Source organism: Erpetoichthys calabaricus, chromosome 8 (assembly GCF_900747795.2).
Source record: "Erpetoichthys calabaricus chromosome 8, fErpCal1.3, whole genome shotgun sequence".
NCBI classification, from domain to species: Eukaryota; Metazoa; Chordata; class Cladistia; order Polypteriformes; family Polypteridae; genus Erpetoichthys; species Erpetoichthys calabaricus.
The window spans coordinates 22,463,143-22,490,097 of NC_041401.2; the positions used below are offsets into that span (position 1 = coordinate 22,463,143).

A 26,955-nucleotide genomic window follows, 5' to 3' on the forward strand; every position below is an offset into this window, starting at 1 on the left:
AGTATTGGCAGTCCAGTCCAGTTTATCATCCAGCTGCACTCCCAGGTATTTATAGGTCTGCACCCTCTGCACACAGTCACCTCTGATAATCACAGGGTCCATGAGGGGCCTGGTCCTCCTAAAATCCACCACCAGCTCCTTGGTTTTGCTGGTGTTCAGGTGTAGGTGGTTTGAGTGCCCCTTCCCTACTTGTCAGGCCACTCAGGTCTTTTCTCTTAAAATGCAGTCTTACAGCTAATGCATATAAAGGGCTGATCTGACGAATTTAGTGTTTTAGGAGGAACAGGGCCATCTTAACAGCATTATAGGCCCCCGGGCAAAGCAGTGCACTGGGGCCCCTACCTACACAACCACTCACAGGAATAAAAATGCAAATGGTCGATAAAATTAAACATATATTTATTGTATTGGTACTTCCAACAAAATCAATGTTACAACATTAAAAAATATGCTGTACAATAAAGATTAATCAACACAAACGTTTGAACAATATAACATGAGCCTTGAAAAACACAAAAATTTCAACATATAAATGACACTCAATTGGTAAACCATACAGATGGAGATGGCACAGTATGAAATTACTATGAATTATTTATAATTAATCAAGTAGTCAACACAAACATTTCCGTAATTTCTTTGTAGAGAATTGAGTTGAAGTGACGTTAACATGTACATATTCACGTTATGTAGTGAGTGAGATCTGGACACATACACGCACATGAGATTGCAGAGGTGACGGTCATACTAAATCAGAGGCGATTACCAATGTCCACTTGTAACACAATAACAAATATTTATAGTTTAATATAGTATTTATTTATTGACGGCAAGTCACAACATACATAGATTAGCATGGGGGCCCCGGGCAACTGCCTAGCATGCCCATTCGTTAAGATGGCCCAGAGGAGGGACATTAATTTAATGGTTTTAGTATATGACTGCAATATAGAGAAATGTGAAAAAGTGAAAGGATATCCATGCTTCGTGAAGGTGCTGTAGCAAACTAGGATTTCTTTTCAGATTGTTCAGAAAGCATTTCATAAAGTGCCACATGAGAGGTTGGGCATCAAACTAAAGAAGTGGGAGTTCAGAGTGATGTTTGTAGATGGGTGCAGAATTGGCTCAGACACAGGAAGCGAGAGTGATGGTGCGAGGAACCTCATCAGAATTGGGTGAAGTTAAGAATGGTGTCCAGCAGGGGTCAGTGCTAGGGTCGCTGCAATTTTTAATATTTAGAAATGATTTACATAGGAATATAAGTAACAAGCTGGTTAAGTTTGCAGATGATACCAAGATAGGTGGATTAGCAGATAATTTGGAATCCATTCTATCATTACAGAAGGACCTGGACAGCATACAAGCTTGGTATAACACATAGGAAGTAAAAATGTTAGGTTTGAAAATTGAAAGTATGCCTTATGAGAAGGATTTTGGAGTTGTAGAAGACTCTAAGCTATCGACTTCCTGACAGAAGCCATTAAGGAGGCTAACAGAATGTCAGGTTATATAGCGCCTTGATGTGTGGAGTACAAGTCACAGGAGGTTCTGCTCAAGCTTTATAACACACCGGTGAGGCCTCATCTGGAGTTCTCTGTGCAGTTTTGGTCTCCAGGCTACAAAAAGGACATAGCAGCACTAGAAAAGGTCCAGAAAAGAGCAACTAGGCTGATTGAGGGTTACAGGGGATGAATTATGAAGAAATATTACAAGAGCTGAGCCTTTACAGTTTAAGCAAAAGAAGATTAAGAGGAGACCTGATTGAGGTGTTTACAATTATGAAGGGAATTAGTCCAGTGGATTGAGATGGTGACTTTAAAATGAGTTCATCAAGAACACAGGGACACAGTTGGAAACTTGTTAAGGAGAAATTTCGCACAAACATCAGGAAGTTTTTCTTTACACAAAGAATGATAGAAGTTACCAAATAGTGTGGTGAACAGTAAGACTTTAGGGACTTTCAAAACTCAACTTGGATAGGACGGGCGAGCTTTGTTGGGCTGAATGGCCTGTTCTTGTCTAGATTGTTCTAATGTTCTAATGTTCTAATTTTCAAAAATAAACAGTAAATACAAGACCTAATCTTTGGGACATGGGCAAAAATTGGAGTATCCCAGAGCAAAACCATGCAGAATCAAGAACAATGTCTAAAATCCACACTGTGCCTAATCCAGAAATCGAACCCTGGTCACTGATGCAATGTGGCAGCAATGCTAACCATTGCCCATTACCATTACCGATACCCGCTAACCATTACCCGACTATCCCACCATATGGCACCAGTGTTTTATGGTAGGTGGATTCCAAATAAGGTGTACAAAGATCAAGAGAATGGGATGTACTTGAGCCAGATTTCTAGTGTCATAGTAAAGGGTTCCGAATACACTGGTCTACAAAAAAATATTTATTGTTTGCTTCTGGGAACTTCAGAGCATCTCTTTATTAAGTTTTTTATACTGATTTTATATATGACATTGGAATTAAGCTAGCAGGTCAGGTTTTTGAAATACACATCATTGACATTTTGACACTTTTGAATATCAATTTAATATATCAACACGATATCTGGAGTTTGGACTATGTCCCACCAAAATTGTTTTGATGTGTTTATTCCGAAAACAAACCAGAAGACAATACCAGAGACCCTTTAAAACATGTTTATGTCAATTTACCTCAAAATAAAAGTGAGGTCAGCGTGGCAAAAAATGTAGGATGCACTCGCTTTTGCGCTTGTACTGCACATCCGTCTCTCTTTGCAAGAACCAACAGCAGTCACTCATCATGCTCGGAGTGAATTTTTCCCGATATCAGTTTTCCATCACCTTTATATCTTGATGAAATCTTTCCCCATACTCATCTCCAACAATGCTTAGATTTGGTGGAAAAAAAGTCGAGATGAGAATGTAAAAAATGCATCTTCAGTGACATTCTGGCTCCCGTAAGCTGATATACTTTCAGCATATTCTCCATAAGCTCAGTATAATTTCTTGCTCTGTGACTGTCAAGAAAATTCTGGACAACCTGCACAAATGAGGGCACTGATTCAGTGGGCTTCAGTTTCCTTTTGAACTCATCGTCAAGCATCAGCTCACGGATTTCAGGGCCAACAAAAACACCTTCTTTAATTTTGCATTCACTTTTCTCGAGACCAAACTTATTTTTTAAATGCTGAAACGCATCGCCTTTACTGTCCAGTCACTCTAGTTGTCCAAGGCCTGGAACATCATAACTAAAAAATGGGACGTGCTGGACGAAAACGTTTTTCAGATTTGGAGTCGGCAAGTGAAATTTGTTAAAAGTTAAGGTGAAAGAATCCCGGTAGCAAAATGCTTGTTGACCAGTGATATTTGTGTCAATGAGGAAGTTTAGTTTTTTATTTTCCTAAAGTTCCTTAAATCCTGTTTTCACTTTGTCATTCTGGAGTATTGAGTGTTGTTTGTTGTTGGGAAAAAATAATTCAAAGGATTTTATCACATGGCTGCAGTGATAACAAAAAGCGAGGAAGGGAAGGAGTCTGAATACTCTCGGCAGGCACAGTATATAACATTCCCCAATAAATAAACTTTCTTCTTCTTTCGGCTTCTCCCGTTAGGATTTGTCACAGCAGATCATCTTTTTCCGTATCTTTCTGTCCTCTGCATCTTGCTCTGTCACACTTATCACCACATCCATAAACCTTCTCTTAGGTCTTCCTCTTTTCCTCTTCCCTGGCAGCTCTATCCTTAGCATCCTTCTCCCAATATACTCAGCATCTCTCCTCTGCACATGTCCAAACCAACGCAATCTCACCTCTCTGACTTTGTCTCCCAACTGTCTCACCTGAGCTGACCCTCTAATGTCCTCATTTCTAATCCTGTCCATTCTCGTCACACCCAGTGCAAATCTTCGCATCATTAACTCTGCCACCTCCAGCTGTGTCTCCTGCTTTCTGGTCGGTGCCACCGTCTCCAGCCCATATAACATAGCTGGTTTTACTACCGTCCTGTAGACCTTCCCTTTCACTCTTGGTGATACCCGTCTGTCACAAATCACTCCTAACACTCTTCTCCACCCATTCCACCCTGCCTGCACTCTCTTTTCCACCTTTTCTTCCACAATCCCCGTTACTCTGTATTGTTGATCCCAAATATTTAAACTCAATTCCTGAATAAGTAAATGGACACATATAATGCTTTGGCAGCATTGTGGTGCATTGATAGTGCAGCTGCCTCCCAGTATGGAGACTGGCGTTCGCATCCCAGGTCCTCCCTGTGTGGAGTGTGCATGTTCTCCCAGTGCCTGCATGGGTTTTCTCCCAAAGGCATGCAAGTTAGGTGGACTGGCCCCACTGTGTGTATGGGAATGTGTTCACCTTGTGGTGGACTAGCACCCTATCCAGGGAATTTGACCTACCTTGCACCCCAGTGCTTGCTGGGATAGGCTTTGACCCTGCTCAGGATTCAATGGGCTTATAAATGTATGTATTTGTTTAACTGGGTTCTCTTTGTCTGGTTTTAAGACTAAAAAAAAGTTATGCAAAATGACACCTTTTATTGGCTAACTAAAATGATTACAATATGTAAGCTTTTGAGGCAACTCAGGCCCCCTTGCATATTGTAATCTTTTTAGATCTTTTTAGTTAGCCAAAAAAAGGTGTCATTTTGCTAAACTTCTCATTACATCCATAATGGCTAACACGATACCACACCCTAGTACTGCAGAAATGTATTTAATTTATTCACCGCTGCAGAGGTGTGAGATGGCAGTTCTAACCACTGTGCCAGCAGGCCACTCAAAAAAGGCAAAAAAATGAAATGGAAAAGTTCCTAAATGTAATTTCAACTGTCCCTTGGATTATTTGACTGTGTCTGCCGTGCATTCATCTTATCTCTCAGAGCACGCCAACGACCCGACTGCTGCGTTCAGTGCACAGCGATTGTCCTGCCCACGGATATTTTCCTTTTAGTGCATACTTTCTGAGGGAGTCAGCATGTTTAAAGGTAATTGATAAGAAAGCTAGAGACCACTAACCCTAGACCTGCACCACCAACCACCAACTTACACTTCACGGTGCAAAGAATTCGGTGTAAATGCTCTTGGTGCCAGCCGGCGCTACCATTTTTTCAAATTAGATTTCTGACAAGTTACAACATACATAATTAATCAAGTTGTTATTGAAAGACAATCAGATAGGAAACCCGTCCCACCACCCATTCATCTTTTAATGTGTCGGTAATGTTCAGGGCTGCTCTCGGAATACATTTAGCAAAGACCAGTAACAGTAATGACTTGAAACGGGCCTCACGTGAGTTTGTGTGTGTGTGTGTGTGTGTGTGTGTGTGTGTGTGTGTGTGTGTGGGGGGGTCCTGCAATGGACTGACAGCCTGTCCGGGACTGGATTAGTAAGCGAGGGCAGGGATGGAGCAACAGCTACTTAAGATTAAAGTGAAGTCAAAGCTTAGTCACCCAGTCTCAATTTTATATAACACTCCTCAGAGAGCCTGCCATCGCAAGGTAATTTATAAAGTAAAGAAAAGAACAATTTAACGTAATAAAAACAAACAGATGGATCACTGAATACCTGACAAAAAAACTCACATTTCATACACCCGCTACTGACAGACACAGCTTAATCCAGCTTAGTTTAGTGAGAGCAAGCGCCCATCCCACACAAGGCAGGAAGGATCCTTGGAAGGGTACCAGGCCATGGCAGAGCACACACACACACACATACACACGCTCACACACTTTCAGCCAATGTTAAGCTCTAGTTACTGATCGTCTTTATTATTTGGGCTTACAGAGAGCCCCCAAGCAGTATCTCCACTTCCATTTCCCTTCTGTTCTGTGTGGATTCCGTTGTGCCATGTGGACAAGTGAGTAAAGGGTCCGTGATGATGCGAGTTTTTCAGGTGCAAGTGTGCTGTTGCTGTGAAGCTGTGCAGCCGCGGGGTGTTCAATGGGGTGGCGAGCTGAATGCTTCTCAGCTGTTCCCCATTGGCACTCCACCAGTCGTAATTAAGGCACCTGCACCCATGAGGGTATAAAAGGAGCCGCCTGATGAGAATGATATGGAGAACAGTGGAAGAGGAGAGACTTCAAAAAGGAAGAGAATTGGAGTAAGAGAATAGAAGGGAGAACCGGATGTGTTTTCATTTCTGATTCTTTGATTTATGTATATTTGTGTGCGCTATTCTTTCTTTTTGTTTCCTTATGTAAACTGCCTTTGCTATATACCATTTGTGTGTTTTGTGGATGGTCCCCCATCACTCCCTATAAATCCAGAGGGTCTCCCACAGTTCCTGGTGATTTATTTCCTGTTCATTTTGTAATTTTGTGAATTACTGGATTTTCGACCCATTTGCCTTGTTTTTTTTATTATGTCCTTGTTTCCTAGTTGCCTTCTGAAATCTCATGCCTGCTGGGCATAATAGAAGGCAACTCAGGCATCACATGCCCCAGCAGTAGTGTAACCTTCAAGTCTGGCACAGCATCATTGTTTTCCTGTGTATTGTTTGGTGGTCAGTTTTGTACTGAGAGAAGGTGACTCCATGGATGAATGGAACGCAAAAAGTGTGTGGAGATTTTGGAAGTATGCCTGCTTGTGGGCACCGGTTTGCTTTTTTTTTTTGGTATAAATGAAATGACAAGAAAAGTTTGTAGCAATGCTACTTAAATTTCCTACATCTCCCAATAGTATTTCTCCATTCGGTAGCATCACTGTGGCTGGGGTTGCTAGGCACTCTCTTTGAAAAGGAGCCAAAAAGATGCTGAAGGGACCACAATCAACTGTCTGGTTTTGGTTCTATGCATCACACACACTATTGGATTACAACTACAACCTGCGCCTGTTTGTCCATGTAATTTCATCTTGGTTTGATATGTCTTTATCTGGGATGAGTTCCCAATTCCTCTAAATTTTTTGTGCTATGACTGGGACCTGGTAGGACAAAACTTTACAGTTTCTTTCAGGGGGCTATTTACAGGGATTTCATTCCACACACCATCATCATCATCATCTGCACCTGCTGTGCTGGACTGTGTTTGCACTTCATTAGTGTTAATTGTTTACTGAGTAGTGTCTGTCATTTCATTTGGTTTCATGTATGTAGCGTATGTAAATAATTATCGCTGTTGGGAAAATGAGGAAGGCTTTTGCATATGCATTTTTTGATCAATATTGTTTTTTTCTCTTCTTTGTTTTATTAATATGTACTTAATTTATCTTTATTATCGATCGAGTGATTGAGCCACTTGTCAGTGTCTCTGTGTGGGAGAGTGTGTGTGCCGGGTCAAGGCTGGGTGTGTTCCTGGGGTCCCTGTAATAAAATCAACAAATCACCGTCTTTGGACGATGTGAATCTTGGCATCCCCTTGACTGCTACAAGCCTTGTTATCTGCCATAACCTGAGAAAATATCAAAACACAAATGTTTAGATTGAGGGCAGATGACACCCACATGATTATGTTTCAATTACAACTTGATAAATTGTTGTAACATGTCAGAGATCTAATTTCAAAAAATGGTAGCACGGTCTCACACTGAGTGCATTTTACACCAAATTCTTTGCATGAGTCATACAGGGCAAACGTTTTAGGTAAATGATGACAAAAGTGTTTTACATGTGATAAAGACAAAATTAACACAAAGTTCTCAAATCCACTTAATCAAATTCAGGGTTCCTGGAGCCTCTCCTGGCAACACTGTGCTCAATGCATGAAATGGCCTTGGAAGGGATACACCAATCTATTGCACACAATTTGGGATCAACAAATAACATAACTTGCACACATTTAGGGATATGAGAGAATGTACCCCAAGGAAAATCCACACAGACACAGGGAAAACATGCAGACTGTACACAGACAGGAACTAGGACAGTGGTTTGAATCTAGGATGCTGGATCCATGAGATCCCAGTTTTTTATACTGTAAGAGAAACAAAACAAAATAGAAAGGTTTGGGGGATCCGCCCTGCATATTGTCGGCAAAAACAAACTAAATGCTTGTAGGGAGTAGCCAAATTGGACTGAGTCAACATAAGACTGAAGTGAAGGTTGGAGGGATCAGTCTTATAGGAGCTGTGCAGGAAGAAGGGGATTCTTAGGCAGAAGTGAGATCTGTAGGAGGGTGTGGTGTGGCAAGGGTGGTCTGTGGAAGAGGGAGAATGTGCATTAGTGAAGTTCGCTAACCCATGGCTTCGTGTCTTATCCCCAGTTAAGCCCTTGGACTGCCTCCGATGCGCTTCTTTGTGACAATATATAGTCAAAAAAAGTTCTTTGAAACCTTACAATAATTCAGACTTCATCACTAGGCTAGTATGAGTCAAGTAACTGCAACTTAATGCAATGACATTCAGTGTGAGCAGACATCTTAATGATTGTATTATAACTTGTTTTGTAAGTCACTTTGGATAAAGGTGTCTGCTAAATAAGTAATAATAATAACAATAGTCCTAATTTACAGTGCAGGGTACTAACAAAAAGGCATACATTCAGATCAGGGTTAGGGCCATGTTACATTTGACAATCTTTCCAATGATTTTCAACCTGTCACACAAACACGTCTAAGGTTTGCTTTCTGGGCTCATCTGAGGTAAGAACTACCATTCCAGAATACTCCAGAACCCAGCTGGTGTCCCAACACTTCCTCTGTGACCAGTGTGCTCCCTCAGTCAGCGACAAGCCATAGCCTTCATTTATATAATCTTAGTTGGTCAGAGGCTGACGGCAGGGCATATCTGTGAAGCCAGTCGCCTAAGGTGACAAATCCAGTAACTCAGTCCTACTAGTCTGCAACTTGCTCTGACAAAATCAGACTGGCTTGATTTTTCCTTTTTGTCAGAGGGGCGGACTCTTTGTGCATGAAAGCTGATAACCAATGAGCACTCACCTGGAAATATAATGCCTGAAATGGAGATATGAGTAATTAAGAATGCATTTTGTTTTGGATCTCTCATACTAAAGACAGACTCATCTATCTGATGTCACATATCATGTTTCTTGTACCACAATAGAATAGAAAAATGAACAAAAGAGCAGAAATTGCTGCTGAATTCACTGTAGCTATTAACCCTTCATACAGCACCGACTCTATCAGGCTGCACGTTACTCGCTGTCATAAAGAAGGGTGAGCACAACTGTGCTGGAAGGTCAGCAAATGTATACAGTATTTCTATTTTGCAGTCATGTAAACAGACACAGTCTGGTAAAGACATCAGCAAAAGCAGTCGGCAAATCTGACCTACCTAATGACTAGAAATCATGTAATGTGACAGCTGCTTTATGTCACATTTGATGAGTTTTCCAGCAATTTGGAGTCATGGCCTCATTTGTATAAAATTAGTGCATCAGAGGGAGTTGGCAGCACACCCCTGTGAAGACCTGTCGCATAATGTGACATGCCATATGACTCATTCCAACTAGCTGGTGACTTACTCTAATTTGTCTTTAGTTGTAGGGGGCGGGCTTTGTGTGTGCATGAGAGCTGACAACCAATGAGCACTCGCCTGGAAGTACAAAGCTTGAAATGCAGTTATGAGCAATTAAGAATGCATTTGTTTTGGATTTCTCAGACTAAAGAGAGACTCATCTGTTTGATGTTGTGTGTTGTATTTTATGTACTATGACAGAATGGAAAAAAGTTAAAGAGCAGAGATTGCTGCTGAATTCACCATTGCGGGTAACCCTTTGTACAGCACCGTCTCCATCAGGCTGTATGTTACTGGCTGTCACAAAACGGTTGGGCACTACAGTGCTGGAAATTTGGCACAAAAATCTACCTGTGTCATTGTGCAGGTGTGTGCTTTGGTCGTCTAGTGACAGCTATTGAGGGAGAGGTCAAGTGCACATGTACCCTCCAATCAAGTGACAAGAATTCAACAAAAGTTATAGGTATACATTTAGTGTTAATCAAGTTAAAATTTACTGTAGTTTAGTTTAATTTATGTATAAAGCACATTTAAGGCAACCAAGATTGACAAAAGTGCTTTACATTAGAATAAATAATGTGAAAAGAACTACATTCTCAGACAGGACAATGTTAAACACAATATATAAAATGTGATATGTCTATATATATGTCTGTATATATATGTCTGTATATATATATATATATATACAGTATATATATATATATATATATATATATATATATATATATATATATATATATATATATCTGTATATAACATATATATGTCTATATGTCTGTTTTTACCTACATTTTTATTACTCTTTAATTTAATATTGTTTTTTTGTATCAGTATGCTGCTGCTGGAGTATGTGAATTTCCCCTTGGGATTAATAAAGTATCTATCTATCTATCTATCTATCTATCTATCTATCTATCTATCTATCTATCTATCTATCTATCTATCTATCTATCTATCTATCTATCTATCTATCTATCTATCTATCTATCTATCTATCTAAACAAATTCAAGGAACCAACTCTAATTAAATGCCAAAGAAAAAAGATATATTTTCGACCAGAATTTTAAAATGTCACAGTTGTAGCAGACCAGATTGCTCCAAAGTCTAGCAATGGATGTTTCAAAAGCATGTTCACTGTTAAGTTTCAGGCAGTACCAAGAGCGTCTGATCAGACGGCCTACGTTGACAAGATGGAATGTGAAGGTGTGAAAGGTCAGAGAGAGAGGAAGGCGCTAACCCATTAGGGCACTTAAAAATAAACACCAGTACCTTAAAATCAACCCTGTTACAGACCAATGAAGGGAGGCTAAAACAGGAGACATATGGTCACGCTTACATGTACAAGTCAAAAGTCTAGCTGTAATGTTTTGGACCAGTTGTAGCTGAGAAACGGATTGCTGTGTAACTCCACTGTATAATGACTTAAAGTAATCCAAGTGTGAAAAAATAAAAGTGTGAGCCGCCTTTTCAAGATCAGCGACAGACAACACTGACAATTTATTTCTTGTAGAGCCCAAAATCACACAAGGAATGCCTCAATGGCATGTAACAGGCCTCAAAAGTGCTTGATCTTAGCTAACACTCGTAGCTGGAAAAAGCAGGCTTTAACTACAGAATTTATATGTTTATCTAACTTACTATCAAATATCACATCAAAGTTCCTAGTCCATTGTTTAATGTATTGTGCTAGTGGACCAAGATTACGATCATAGGCACTTTGGAGGTCAGAGAGCCTAACCATCACAATCTCAGTTTTCTTGACAATAAAATCACGAAAATGTAACAACATCCAAAACTTGACGTGTTCCACATGTTTTAATATTTAGGCAGAGTGGTAGTGCAGAGCTGGCATTCCTTCTTTACAGCGCCAACTGTTCTTCCCATGTATTTTTTGGATTGATCTCTTATTGTTGAGTGTGCTTAACAAAATTTAATTTTTAACACTCAACACTGGAAATGGGTCACACTTTTTAATTAAAAATATACAATTCGTCCTATGTGAAGTAGTAACATCCATCCCCTTTTTCAATCCCAAATCTGAACCCACAGATGAATACTGGCTGCTACACCACCAGATCACACGGTTTCAAAATATCTTTAAAAATAACCAAATTAAAACCAAACAGATACTTCAAGAATAGGTTTCTGTTTCTGCATTGCATGCAGCAACAACTTTTCTGCATGGCTGTGCAATTGAGCACTACAGATGATCAGCGCACCACCCACCATGTACGCTTCTTCCTATACACCCTGTTCTGCAGTGAAAATCACTGGCTCCCAGTTACTCTAAATTGGGCAGATTAAGTTAACCCCGTGACCCATGCAGGATTAACTGTAAACTGTCACACACGTGTACATGGGAGACAGCTTATGGGCTTGAATAACTGGATTTACCTGCCGAACCAGAGGTTGGCGCTGTCCACTACTCCTGTTCTCTCTTTTTCCCTCTGTAGACCAGCTGACTGAACTCAAGCTATGTGACATCACTTCCGGTTCCTGTGCCTCAGGGGCCGATCCTTCCTGCCAACTCACCACATGAGTATTGTATTCAGTTCTATTTTGAACTCAGTCTGTAAAGACCCTTGTTTTTCAACTTGTTTGCCCAGTATATGGGGTGACTACCTTTAACACTTATATCTGTGCTCTTTGTGTTTATTTTACAATACGAATATGACATACGTTCAATTTCTTTGTGTTGATTACCGCTGTACACAATGACCCCTTGCTCACCAGCAGTCACTAGACAGCCGGATCATGCACTTGTGTGATGTTGCACCAACAGAACTGGCAATTTTTTTTTTTTTGCAAAGTAACACAATGATTTTTTTTTTTCACATATCACTACACTTTTACAAATACTGGTTCTTTACTGGCATTTTGTGGTTTTATACTAGGCTGCGTTATTCCTGTTAGAACTATTGCTTGACCAAGCACCATTTCATTTTGAGAAGGGTTCTTTCTATCCAAAGTTGGTTCTTTGTCCTTCCTAAAATGTAGAAATAAAAAATAAACAGAAATCTCTAATGTATGGTAGGCTACCCAACAGAATGCTAACAGATTAAGAAAACCTGGTGTGAGGGACGGCCTCAGAATGGAAGGACCGGGGGAGATACAGTAGCACGCATAGGGCATTGTCTCCCACAGATTGCTAGATGGCAGCCCCACTGAATTGCGGGTAGCGCCACATATTCCCACAGGGCATCATGGGAACTGGAGTTCTTTGGCTTAGCCCTATTTTGGTTCCGTGAGCACCACCAAGGGATGCTGCAGGGACTGGTGAGCTCTACTTTGTCGGGCTCCAGCCTGATCCATAACCATGGGACTCCAGGAATACTCTTAGGTTTTATATAAATGAAGCTGTCTGCCACAATTCTGGAAGCCAGGAGTCAGGAGGAGGTGGACATAGCTTGCTGGAGGAGCAGAAGGGGCGGAGGCAGAGAGAGACAGAAAGAAGAAGACAGAGTGTTGTGCTTAACTGTACTTGGGCCTGTGGTGTGAGAAACTTTTGCTTGAAGAATTTCACACCAAATGAAGCTCTTTATGCTGTACAAACATGTGTCCAAGGTGTTTGGGGAGCTGGAGTGCCCCTGGTGGCCAAACTAGAGTTACTGTATACTCTGAGAGTCTTTTTTAAAATCATGACCCACTGGTAATAGATTTCACAAATCTATTACCATCTATTTGTGGCTAATTACTGTTACGGATCTAAAGAAATTGAGGTTCTTTCTGGAACCTTCATGTGGATGGGTCTTCTTGGAACCAAGAACGGTTCCCCTATGACATCACTCTGGCCCCTTTATTTTTGAGAGTGTACTTATGTGCTTATCGCCACTCATGTGTTATCCTGGAAATTCCCAGGATGTTGCCTGCTTCATAGAAAGCCCAGAATCATCCTCTCGACTCTCTTTGCCACAGAACATGGCGAACCTGATATTTCCTGCTCACAACTCTGGTAACACCTGCTTTTCAGTTCTGTGACCACCAGGATTACAAGCACTAAACTCATAGAAGACATTCTTGAAGACAAACACAGCAACAACCACACCTTACAGCCCACAAAATGGAAATGCTGTCCCATTTCCCTGGAAAACGCTTCCTTGCTCGAAAAATACCTGAAAAGTGACTTAAAATACGCTTGTTAAATGCCATCAAAAAACTTGAAAAACAGTAAACTAATGCTGGAAATATTCATCAGGTGAGTCCTTAGAGACATCAAGAAAGCCAAACTGCACTTCATAAGCAGTCCTGTAGGAAAACCCACAGAGGCATGGGGAGAGCACACTGACTGCACACAGACAATGACTGGGAGCAGGGTCTGAATCTAAGATGTTGAATCTGTGAGGCTACAGTGCTAACCGAGGCGACACCATGATATTATTGTTCATGTAAAATGGAAGCGATAAGCAGGCACTGCTATTTCCTGTTTGTTTTTTTTTTCTTGAGGGAAACTTTATTTACTTAGCGTCTTCTTGTGTTATTTAATAGGTTTTTATTCTGTAATCCTGTTTGTGCCATTTTGAATAGGTGTGGAGAGCTCTGAGCAATCTGTGAACAAAATAAATTAGTTATTAATCTTGTTGACAAACGGTGTAGTTCAGTTTGGAGAAGAAAAAATGAGCTGCTGTTAAAATCAAAGAGATTTGGAGACGAGCAGGCGGCTGCCCCTGTCTGTTCTCAATCAGGTCTACCAACTGCTACAGTAAATGACTGCACCCCTCTGCCTTCATCATGGAGTTTTAGAATGGTCTGTGCACCTCAAAAACTACTTGATATCGTCTAAGTGTTAAAAGTTTAATTTCTAGTTTGTTGAATCAAGTCAGGCTACCATTCTTTAATAGATAAATAATTAAAAATAAATAATAGGTAAGTGAAAAGATAGTAAAAATTTGAAATTGATAGTAAATGAATAATGCATAATAACAGTAACAACAGTAGTGACAAGTGTAACAAATATACTGTGTATAAACTTGTGATGTACATAGTATAATTTAACTCCTCTTACTGTATTAACATTGTAATAGTCAACATGGGGGGCAGCACGGTGGTGCAGTGGGTAGTGCTGCTGCCTCGCAGTTAGGAGACCCGGGTTCGCTTCCCAGGTCCTCCCTGCGAGGAGTTTGCATGTTCTTCCCGTGTCTGCATGGGTTTCCTCCGGGTGCTCCAGTTTCCTCCCACAGTCCAAAGACATGCAGGTTAGGTGCATTGGCGATTCTAAATTGTCCCTAGTGTGTGTGTGTGAGTGCCCTGCGGTGGGCTGGCGCCCTGCCTGGGGTTTGTTTCCTGCCTTGCGCCCAGTGTTTTCTGGGATTGGCTCCAGCAGACCCCCGTGACCCTGTAGTTAGGATATAGCGGGTTGGATAATAGATGGATAGTCAACATGGGACTGGTGGTTCCTTATCTGCCTGGAAGGTCATTTTAATGGAAGGATGTGGATGGACAAGCATCCCGACCAGGTTGGTTACTGGTACCTTTCCCAGTTGGGAGGCCGTCATAGTGGATGGACAGGTGGAGACTGCTTCCCAGAGTCATGTTTCTTCCCAGTACTCTGGGTGGCAACGTCCCTCTGGCATGCATCCCATTTGGACACTTGCAAGGCTGTGTGTGAGTTGTAGTTTTGGTGGGCAGCCTTGTTGGTGTCCTTGGGTGCCACTAGGGGGAGCCACTGGAGGCAGATCCACCTATCATGAGGAGGTTCTGCCGGACCTGGAAGTGCTTCCTGGATGCAATCTGATTGCACCAGAAGTGCTCCCGGGCCGGTTATAAAGGAAGCTGCTCGGCTTCACCCAGCAACTTAGAATCGACAGCGTAGTCGGACAAAACTCAGCTCGGTGGAATGGAGAAAGGGAGAGTTGTATTGCTGAAATTGTACCGTTTTTACAGCCTAGAGTCCCTTTCACTGCACTGGGTCGTTGGGATCCACGCACCTCCAATGTTTATCAGGATATTTAAGAAAGGGGACCAGAGGGTGTGTTCCAGCTAGAGAGGGATCACACTCTTCAACCTCCCAGGTAAGGCATTTGCAAGGCTGCTGGAGGGAAGAATCCATCTGATGATTGAGCTAAAGATACAGGATAGACCATGTGGATTCCATCCCAGCTATGGAACAGCAGATCAGCTCTTCTCCCTGGCGCAGTTGTGGGAGGATGTACGGGAGTGTGATAACCAAGTCTACATGTGTTTTGCTAGATAAAGTAAAAGTATAAGACTGGGACCCTTGGCATGTGTTGTGGGAGTTGCTGCAGGAATATGGGGTAACAGGGCCGCTCTTGTGTGCTATTAATTTGTTCAATTGATATTTATGAACCTAAATTGGATAAGCAGGTTAGAAGATGGATGAATGGTTCAATTTATATTGTAGACACATGTATATTTATATTATTTACCTATCATATTCATATCGTCTTGTGGATCCCTCCATCCATTATTAACCCACCCATGGCCTATTAGTCATGATGAGGCAGAGTACTGGGTGCAATGGATATTATGGCAGTATTAACAATTCCAGTGGTGTAACTGTACTAATGCACTAATTTCTGACTATAGGGTGTGAGACAGGACAGTATCGCTGTGCAAATGGGCGCTGCATTCCTGGAAGCTGGAGATGTGACGGAACTGCTGACTGTTCAGACAACTCGGATGAAAGCGGCTGTCGTAAGTAATTTGGGCAAAAATGCTTCCTCAGTAAAAGTGTCAGAGACTAGGAGCATAGAGAAATGAGACTGATTTTTTTCTTTGCCCTTTTTCGTGTTTGCCTCAAGCTCGATCGACTTGTGACGTAAACCAGTTTCAGTGTGTGAATGACGGCGACTGCATCTCCCTGTCGTGGGTCTGTGATGAAGAAGAGGACTGCGAGGATGGTTCCGATGAACAGCACTGTCGTACGTATCTCATTATGACTTTCTACAAGTGACTGATTTTTTTTTATTCATTTTGTTTAATGACTTTGTAACACGGATGTTCTTTTCCAGTAAAGAGTGTAGTCAGTTAAAAATGTTTATGTCTTGTGAATAACTTGATACCCCAGAATAACAAAGTGAAAAAAATTTTAATCAACTACACATAAGAAAAGTGATATATCCCATTTGACAAAAATATCCAGACCCTTTCCTCAGTACCTTGTTGAAGCCCCTTGGCAGTGATTTCGGTTTGTGACAAGCTTCACGCACCTGGATTTGGGAATTTTCTGCCATTCTTCTCTGCAGATCCCCTCAAGGTCTGTCAAGGTGGGTGGAGACCATCAATGGACGGCTAGTTTTAGGTATCTCCAGAGAAGTTCAATTGACTTCATGTTTGGGCTTTGAATGGGCAACTCAAGGACATTCCCAGAATTGTTCCTTAGCCATTCCTGTGTTGTCTTTGCTTTATGGTTAAAGTCATTGTCCTGTTGTTAGGTGGACCTCTGCCCAGTCTGAAGTCCAGAGCCCTCCGGAGTGGGTTTTCATTAAGGATGTCTCACTTTTCCCTCAGTCCTTTCTAGTCTGCCAACCTCAAAGCCACAGCATGATGTCAACACCACCATGCTTCACTGTTGGAAATGGCATCGCGCAGATTCCATCAGACATGACACTAATCTTGCTTTGATCAGACTAGAGAATTTATTCTCACAGTCTGAGAGTCCTTTAGGTGTCTTTTTTCAAACACCAAGTGGCTTTCATTGGTCTGTTACTGAGGAGAAGCTTATGTCTGGCCACTCTGCCATAAGGCCCAGATCAGTGGAGTGTTGCAATGATGGTTGTCCTTCTGGAGGTTTCTACCATTTCCACACCATTTCTCTCGAGTGACTATCAGGTTCTTGGCCATTTCTCTTACCATGGACCTCTTCTTATTATTGCTCAGTTTGCCTGGGTTGTCAGCTCTAGGAAGAGTCGTAGTTGCTCCATACCTCTCCCATTTCAGTATTATGGAGGCTACTGTGTTCTCGGGGACCTTCGATGCTGCAGGATGTTTTTGTAGCCTTCCCCAGATCTGAGCCTTGACACACTTCTTGCTCTGCAGGCAATTCCTTCGACCTCATGACATCAACTTTCCTAAGAGCCCAGTGGCCTCCATAATTTTTAAAAGGGAATAAGTATGGAACAACCGTGAGTCAGTCAAACTGAGCAGTTATCAAAGAAGAGTCATGGTAAGAGATGTAGACCAAGAACCTGATAATCACTTTGGATGAGCTCCAGAGAACCTGTGTGGAGATGGGAGAAGCTACCAGAATGACAACCATCTGTATATTTCTGGTCTTTATGCCTCTCCTAAGACTAAGTAAAATACACATAAAAGCCCACTTGTAGTTTACAAAAAGGCACCTAAAAGACTTTCAGACTGTTAGAAACAAGATTGTCTTGTCTGATGGCACAGATAGTAGCATCATACCTGGAGGAATCCAGGCACTGCTCTACACTATTCAAATAGTGATGTATGGTGGTGGCAGAGTCATGATGTGGGGAGACTGGGAAAGCAGAATGGAACGAAGATATATCCTTAATGAAAACTTGCCCCAGAGCACTCTGGATCTCAGTCTGGACAAATGGTTCACCTGTCAACAGGACCATGACCACATTTGCACAAAGCAAAGACAACACCGGGGTGGCTATGGGACAACTCTGTGAATGTTCTTCAGTGGCCCAGCCTTGAACCTAATCGAACATCTCCAGAGAGACCAGAAATTTGCTGTCCACGGATGGGATTCCATTCAACTTGACAGATCTTTTGAGAAGATCTGCAGAGAAGAATGTCAAAAAATTCCCCAATCCAGGAGTGTGAAGCTTGTCACGTCTAACCCAAGAAAACCCCATACTGTAATCACTGCCAGGGGACCTTCAATGACGTGCTGAGTAAAGAGTCAGCATACTTTTCATTTATTTTTAGTAAAACTGCAAACATTACTAAAACCTTTTTCACTTTGCCATTCTGGCATATTGACTGTTGCTCGATGAGGGAAAAAAATGAACTTAAAAGATTTTAGTACAGAAACATAGCAAAATGTGAAACGAGTGAAAGGGTCCGAAGACTTTGTGAAGGCACTGCATATGTATACGCATAAATATATTGTATAGACTAGACACACACTGCGTAAGTACAGCAATTTAAAAAAAGTCAGCAAATACTTATGGCTGTTATCAGTGCTCATGGAAACCATTCACTTGTGTCTACTGACAACATAAAACTCATTCAGCTTTTAGTTTATCTTGGGAAAGCATCTCACTTAACAGCAGGATCATTCACTGGAAAAGATTCCAATGTCCTCTTTTGTACTTCGTCTCCTTTCTCTGCAGCTGGAAGGACCTGCTCCACTCAGCAGTTTACCTGCACCAATGGCGTGTGTATCCCAGGAGAGTACAGGTGTGATCGTGTCAGTGACTGCTCGGATGGAGCCGATGAGAGGGGCTGCCGTAAGTCTTTCATTCCTTGACACCAGATTTCCTTTTCAAGCCTGCCTGTCTTTGGCATTTTAATCAATTTGTAAGATTAAGGGGCTCACTGATTGACAGAAAGGACCACAATATGCCACTTGTTGTCAGAAATGCCCCGCAGATTCCTTTGTGGATTAGCCAAGCTGATGTTCGGCTACAATCTCATTATTGTAGTGACTCATTAGTACTTGTATTGCAACTGGCAGCTTGTGCTAAATGCTCTGTTCCTGTATGTTAAAACATATAGATAATGTGCTGTACTAAGTTCTGTTCATTTACACATTCTTATCACAATGAATAACTAAAGTAAATCTAGAAATACATAACTTTTCCATATCTTTCCATGGTGTTAGAGTGTGTTTGGCCCTCAAATTGCTATTCAAATGGGGGATTTTTTTAATTTTATGAATGAAATCACTGAAAGAGAGTATGGCAGGGAGGGAGGTTGTTGGGTGGGCTTTAATCTGGAATCTGATACTGATATCCCTAAATTAAAGAACTCAGTGGCTGCTCCTCTAGATATTACATTTATTTTCAGACATTAGTGTTGGGCAGATTTCAAAAAGTTTATTAAGTGATGTTCTAAAATCACTTTAGAAAACACTGCAGTGGTTGCATGGCTGTATGATTCACACCCTCCGAAAAAGGAGATTTGTATATTTTATTACGGGGATCCTAGGAAAACATCCAGCCTTGACCCGGCTGCTCACACTCACACAGAGAGACATGAACAAGCAGCTCCAAATGAATAAACAATAAGGAATATGTTAAGCAAATCTTCTTCTTCTTCTTCTTTTTCCTGCTCCCGTTAGGTGTTGCCACAGCGGATCATCTTGTTCCATATCTTCCTGTACTCTTCATCTTGCTCTGTTACACCCATCACCTGCATGTCCTCTTTCACCATATCCATGAACCTTCTCTTGGGCCTTCCTCTTTTCCTCTTACTTGGCAGCTCTATCCTTGACATCCTTCTCCCAATATACCCAGCATCTCTCCTCTGCACATGTCCAAAACAACACAATCTCGCCACTCTGTCTCTCAACCGTCCAACCTGAGCTTACCCTCTAATGTCCTCATTTCTAATCCTGTCCATCCTCGTCACACTCAGTGCAAATCTTATCATCTTTACATCTTCCACCTCCAGCTCTGTCTCCTGCTTTCTGGTCAGTGCCACCGTCTCCAACCCATATAACATAGCTGGTCTCACTATCGTCCTGTAGACCTTCCCTTTCACTCTTGCTGATACCTGATTGTCACCAATCACTCCTGACACTCTTCTCCACCCATTCCACCCTGCCTGCACTCTCTTTTCACTTCTCTTCCACAATCCCCATTACACTGTATCCACCTTCGCCAGCTCTACTCCCTGCATCTTCACCATTCCACTGACCTCCCTCTCATTCACACACATGTATTCTGTCTTGTTCCTACTGACCTTCATTCCTCTCCTCTCTAGATCAAACCTCTCCAGAGTCTCCTCAACCTGCTCCCTACTATCCCTACAGATCACAATGTCATCAGCAAACATCACAGTCCACGGGGACTCCTGTCTAATCTCGTCTGTCAACCTGTCCATCACCATTGCAAATAAGAAAGGGCTCAGAGCCCTTAAGGAGGAATATATTAAGAATATATTATGCAAATAATGACAGAAAAAAAATGATTAAAGAACTAACGTGTAACCAAAAGCCAACCCCAATAGCCCAGATGTCAATAAGTAATTAACTAATACAGAACAAAACACTCGGTTACAAAAAGGTAAACAATAAACACCACAATGCAAAAGTCCAGATCAAGTGGCAGATGCAGATTGGAAGTGATAAATGAAGAGAAGTCCCAAGTGAAACAGCTTTCAGAAAAATACCGAGGTGGGTGGGAAGGTCCAGAGAGATGTGTCAACCTGCAGAGCCACAGCACCATAAGTCACCACAGGTGCATGGCAGCAGTTTCAGGGCGGAAGTGACATCACCACATGTCTAGACCAACAGTTTAGTAATGGACGTTTATAGGTCGTCACAAATCAAATTGGTTGACATGCTAACCACACCAAACCCTAAACTTAACAAAGCCAACTCCTAACATTAACTAATCCCTAACCTTAACCATTTATCGTACACCCTAACCATATCAACCCCTAACCTTAACTTCTGTCCTATAACTGTTGGTCTAGAACCACTGGCATGGACCTGCAGTGACATATGGTGCTCTGGCACTGCATTTGGATATTACTGGGTTCAGGGAGAAGATTGAGAAACCACTTCCAAGACTCTATTCAAAATCCCTCTCTAGCCTCCTACTCATAAATCAGCATCTAACATTCAATAAACTACATCTTACACTTTACAGCCTAAGTTTATGCCATGATTTCCGCGATCATCTCCGTTCAGTCATTCATTGGAACCATAAAAGATGGCAATCCAGAGCTTTTTTAAATGCAGACATACACATGTGAACGCTCCTCCTCTTAGCACTCGTGAAATGTGGCTAGCAGCAACTGCCACAAAGTTATCAGGGTTCACATCTTTCTTCTGGCAAACTTCGTAGAGAAACTGATCAAGAGGGGGACATGGCAGAGGGAGAGAAGAAGAGCAGCAACATCAGCGAAACACAACATAGTCCAGTGAAATTCACTCTCTGGTGCCATGATGTCAGTATAACTACCCTGCCCTGCCTACCCTGAATTGGCACTAGGATGTGAATATCAGGCCAATGGGCGGTGGACACTGAGCCCTACCCATGATGACTCTTCATGTCTGTCACATGATAGTCTTATACCTTATATCTTATAAGTGTGGCTTGAACCTTTGGAATGAAGGAAGTGAAACTGGCAGATTGTAACAGAGGAATCCTGACACAATAAAGAACAATCAGGTTGTGCTCCTTTCAAAAGCATCCTTCTGTTGGGCAGTGAAACTGTTTTCAGGCTACTTAAAGCCATTGAGAATCCAGTAGACCGGATCTTTGTGGAACTTGCACTCTTGTTTTGGTTTCTGTGCTCTTTATCACTCCTAAATGCTTCTTATTACAGAGAGCACTTAAAGAAAAAGTTGGCAGTCCAAGTCCAAAAGTATGGCACCAAACTGCAGGTCTGTTTTTGAGACTGGCATATTTCATTAAGCAGATTTATTTTTCTGGGCAGATAAAATGTCCGCCCATTTGTGACTCAGTAAGTGGGGTAAAGCAGCCAAGTGCAAAATGTCACCTAGATTAAATAGCACAACAATTAAACATGTCATAGAGCAGCTTACACAAGAAGAGATCAGTAGATTAGCCAAAAGTGAACTCACTGGAGGTGGCATAAGGCTCCTCATGGTGCACTCCAGTAATGCCACTGAAGCGTAGCTGTTTTCCTGAACAATTTAGACATCTTGTCTGACTGTCGGATACCCCTAAATACCCAACGTTTTGGTGAATGTTACATATTTTCCTTTGGGATAATTAAGTCTACTCTAATCAAAAATCCTGCCGACTATGCCAGAACAATCTCTATGTTTGCTAGGGGCTTAAGAAGACAAAGACTGTAGCAGCGAAAAAATGCTGATCTGTAATATTGGCATGTGGAGTGTTGTTGCTATTTGAAGGACACTGATCACCAATATGATAATATTTTTAATATTTGACTCTTTATTGGTGTCCCACATTCTCTAAGTGCCACTTGAAGGAGGTTAAAATGACAAATTTCAAAAGTATGTAGCCTATTGTTTTAGACTATTTCAAGGTCAGTGATAACGAATATAATGTTTTTTCTTTTTTAATCATCATCTAGGAATATAACCCCCAATGGCATAGGTTCTTAAACTATGAGTCGCAACCTTGTTGTCTAATTTAAGTAGTGACCATTAGAGTGTGCCATGACATCCTCTGACTAACTACGGTCATTTAAATGAAGTCTACAACTGAAAATCACTGGAAAAGTTGTGCAGTGCGATGTGGCTTTTAGCAATATCAACACAACAAAATAATAACTTTTAGTATTTATTATTAAAGCTTTAGCAACACTAGAAAGAAGTGTTGCAGCAATATAAGTAATTTTGAAAGCAACTTTCTTAAAGAAGACCTGGGGCCTCATGTATAAACGGTGCGTACGCACAGAAATGTTGCGTACGAATGTTTCCACGCTCAAATCGCGATGTATAAAACCTAAACTTTGGCGTAAAGCCACGCACATTTCCACGGTAACTCATACCTTGGCGTACGCAATTTCTACGCTCGGTTTTGCAGACTGGCGGCACCCCAGCGTCAAAGCAGTGCTACTGTTCCTGTGTGGTCACCCTTTCTTAGACCCACGTTCCTGACGCGGCTTTATAAATACACTGAAATTAACTGCATATTGTTTATTAGTGTAATGCATCTGATTGTAATTAACCTGCAGCAATATAATGGTCCAGGGAATAGCCATAGTATTCCAAATACCATAACTGCTTTAGCGTTGTTACGCTCACTGCATCTTCTTCTTCTTTAGCTGCTCCCGTTAAGGGTTGCCACTGCGGATCATCTTTTTCCATATTACTCTCACTGCACCACTCGGAGTATTTATATCACTGTATCTGAGTGTGAATCACAGCAGCAATTGATCGGAAAGAGAATTATCGGTATACAGTTTCAAGTACACACTACCTCAACCACGGCAAAAAGCGTCAAAGCCTTTCCTGTACGGACCTCGCGTTTCAGAAACAGTTTCATCCCAAGAACTACAAACGCACTCAATCAGTCCATCAAGTGCTCCTTGTAGAACTGTTTGTACTTATAAGTACAATTACCTCACTGTAAACTTACACTACAGTTATAATATTGCACAACCTGCGCCACTTTATAAAGCGTGTATGATGACAATATCATTTTTAAGATGAAATGCAGCAAAATATGTTGATTATATTATACAGATAAAACTTTAACTTCATTTAAATAATCTGCATTGTTAATAATTAAACATGTGAGGACACGGTGCCGCAGCGCTAGCTAGTTCAGGGATTGTTCTTGTATTGCGTTGTATTCTTGCGCTGACGCAACACTGGAAAGATAGACAGATAGAATAATTAAACATGTACTACGAAGATATTTCAATGTTCCTTAAAAGTTTTGAAGAATCGGCGTTCTAAGCTTACAGATGGCTTAACGTCTATTACAGAGCTGATTGTGTGGCGATTGGGTATTTGGAGAAAGAAAAGTAAGGACAGGAATTGGAGGTTAGTACGTTTGAAAGAGACAGTACTTCTGTAATAAATTATTTCATCGAAGGTCGCACATGGCGCAGCAAGCCTCTTGCGTGAGATATGAACAATCACTGCGCCACCGTGTTCCCATGTTTAATAACATGCTTTCATTCCTATCATCATGAAAATGATATCACTTATACATCTCAGTATTTTAATTATTCAGAGATCTGTAATATCACGAATGTAATGGATTCTGTGTCCAGTCGGATAAAGAGAAAGAATGGAAGCACGTAGTGATTCACACACATAGAGCACATAGAAGATCAAACACAGAACAAAGCATTTAACGTGCTACTTGAGAAACTAGTAAAATAAACGATTTTAAGATGAAGTTTATGATGTTCTACTTTAATGACAAAATAAACTACGTGATTAAAGTGGACATTTCGTGCTTTTTTTCCCCCCAGTGTGTTCCCATTTTTTTTTGTCTGTACCCTAATAAGCTTTCATATGACGCTCCGACGGTAGGCTACGACTCACCTTTTCACGGCCACTTTGATATGTGATTTCTTTTTTATTTCGGGCACTGTGTGACTTTGTGAATTTGATCTTTCGAGTTTCTCCGACGCTCTGTCACTCGATCAACTTTCTTTTGTTGATTATACCACTGTTTAAACCAACAAATAGTACGTTTTTCCTTTGCCTCCGCTTGGTATTCGTAGAAATTCTTATATTTTCCCCTGTGCTTTTCCCGTTGTCTTTTCACAGAAGGCTATTTATATTGATTTGCATATTCAAAGAGGCAGTAATTCTGGAGGAGTTGGGGCGGGACAGAAGGCGCATGCATGTGCGTTACTTTTCACGCTGATCGGGATTTATGTAGTGGAAGAACGTGAAAGTTTGCGTGCGCACAGATTCCTGCATCTGGATTTTTCTGTGCGTACGCACAATCCCTCTTTTGTTCTTACGCCATGTTATAATGTGAGTTCTACGCATGGCGTTATACATGAGGCCCCTGGTGTTTTTTTTTTCCTCCAGAATACCCAGTGTGTGCTCAGCTCACGTGTGCAAATGGAGCCTGTTACAACCACAGCCAGCGCTGCGATGGGCTGCTCAACTGCAGGGATGCCTCAGATGAAGCTAACTGCAGTAAGTGACGCTTCAGTTTCTCTGTGCTGTCTTAAAAAATATTTTAAAGAGCGGGGTTGTTTAAAATCCCCTGATTTAGTAACATTTGTTAAACCATTCTAATGACGTAACTTCATTCCGTTTCAGCCGTTATACTTATTACTTTCATTTTACAGCTAACAGGTGTAACAGCAACCAGTTCCAATGTGCCAATGGAGAATGCATCCCAAAAACCTACCTCTGCGATCACGACGACGACTGTGGTGATCAGAGTGATGAGCGAAACTGCAGTAAGTGTGACGCCTGCCTCTGGCTAAATACAAAGCACAGAATGGAGAAAATATGTTTCAGGGCCATAGCTAGAGTGCAGCTCAAGGGGAGAGCAAAATTATTATTTTATTAAAGGAAATCCAAATTCTTTGGTTAATTTATATACTCTGACAGATAGGGGGCGTTATTGCTCCCTTGAACCCTGTGATCAGACGCCAGACACCAAATAAAAGTCCAATAACTTATTTTATTAGGACAATAATGTGCACCAAGCACCCTCCACACCACAATACTCATATACAATACAATAATCAATCCTCCACTCTCAGACGCATTGCCACCCATCCTCCAGACTCAGCTCGTCCGTCTGGGATTCCCTGCAGTCTCTAATAGTCCTTGACCCGGAAGTGCTTCTGAACCCTCAGTCCATGTGACTTCTTAGCACTTCAGATCAAAACTCTTCTTTTTCATCCCGGAAGTACGTCATTTCCTCTGTCCCTGTGGCTAAGACGTACTTCCGGGTAATAGGTAAAAATAGAAGTCTCTGGGCCTCTCTGCAGCATCCCCTGGCCGGCTCCGACGTTATCCAACAGGGATGTACAGGAAAACTCCAATGTCCATGATGCCCTGTTGTAATTTGGGGGCACCTCCATGCCGCAGGGAGAGCTCCATCTGGCGGCCTGGGGGTATTGGCTGGGATGAATGGCCGGCCATATCCCACAATACATTGGTATTAACAAGTGATACCAGTTGCTCCTGATGTGAAATTGGATAAGAGAAGCATCAGGGTACTTTGTCCTTACAGTGGATTCAGAAAGTATTGAGACCCCTTTGTGGAGACTCACCCCAAGAAGACTACCCTGAGCTGTAACTGCTGCCAAAGGGGCTTCTACACAGTACTGAATAAAGGGTCTGAATATTTACATGAATGACAGATTTCAGTTTTTGACTTTTAATAAATTTGCAACTATTTCTGAAAACACAGTTTCAGTTTAACATTATGGATTGTTGAGTGTACAATGTGTTGTAGATTTAATTTTTGCCATTATTGCTATTTAGTCTGCACTCAATAACCCCTAATGACATAGTGAAAATATATATTTTAAAAGGTTTGCAAATTTATTAAAAATCAACAGCTGAAATCTCTCATTCTCATAAGTATTCGGACCCTCTGCTGTGGCAGTCCAAGTTCTGCTCATGTGTGTCCTGTTTGCTTTTATTCTCCATGAGTTGTGTCTACCACTTGATTGGAGTCCACTTGTGGCAAAACAAAATAATTGGACATCATTAAGAAAGGCACATGTATACCTGTGGATCAATGGTCTCACAACTCACACTGCATGTCGGGACAAAAATCAAGCCATGAAGTCTCTGTGAACCTCTGTGATCAAAACAGTGGTGAGACACAAATTAGGGCAAAGGGATAAAAGCATTTCTAAAGCTTTAAGTGTCCCCAGGAGCACAGTGGATTCAGTGTTTGTGAAATGGAAGACATTTGGGGCCACCATTACTCTTCCTACAGTTGGCCATTCAGCCAAACTGAGCAACTGGACAAGAAGGACCTTCATTATAGAGGTGAATAAA

The 26,955-nt window shown here is 41.5% G+C and overlaps 1 protein-coding gene across 1 annotated transcript in view; it reads left to right on the forward strand.

Moving 5' to 3' along the window:
* The window catches only part of lrp2a (low density lipoprotein receptor-related protein 2a), a 357,969-nt gene that overhangs the window by 55,143 nt on the left and 275,871 nt on the right, over window positions 1-26,955 (forward strand). Inside the window, 5 exon segments of the mRNA XM_051930710.1 lie at window positions 15,957-16,064; window positions 16,172-16,291; window positions 18,680-18,796; window positions 25,012-25,122; window positions 25,278-25,391. Coding sequence (XP_051786670.1) covers window positions 15,957-16,064; window positions 16,172-16,291; window positions 18,680-18,796; window positions 25,012-25,122; window positions 25,278-25,391 — 570 coding nt within the window.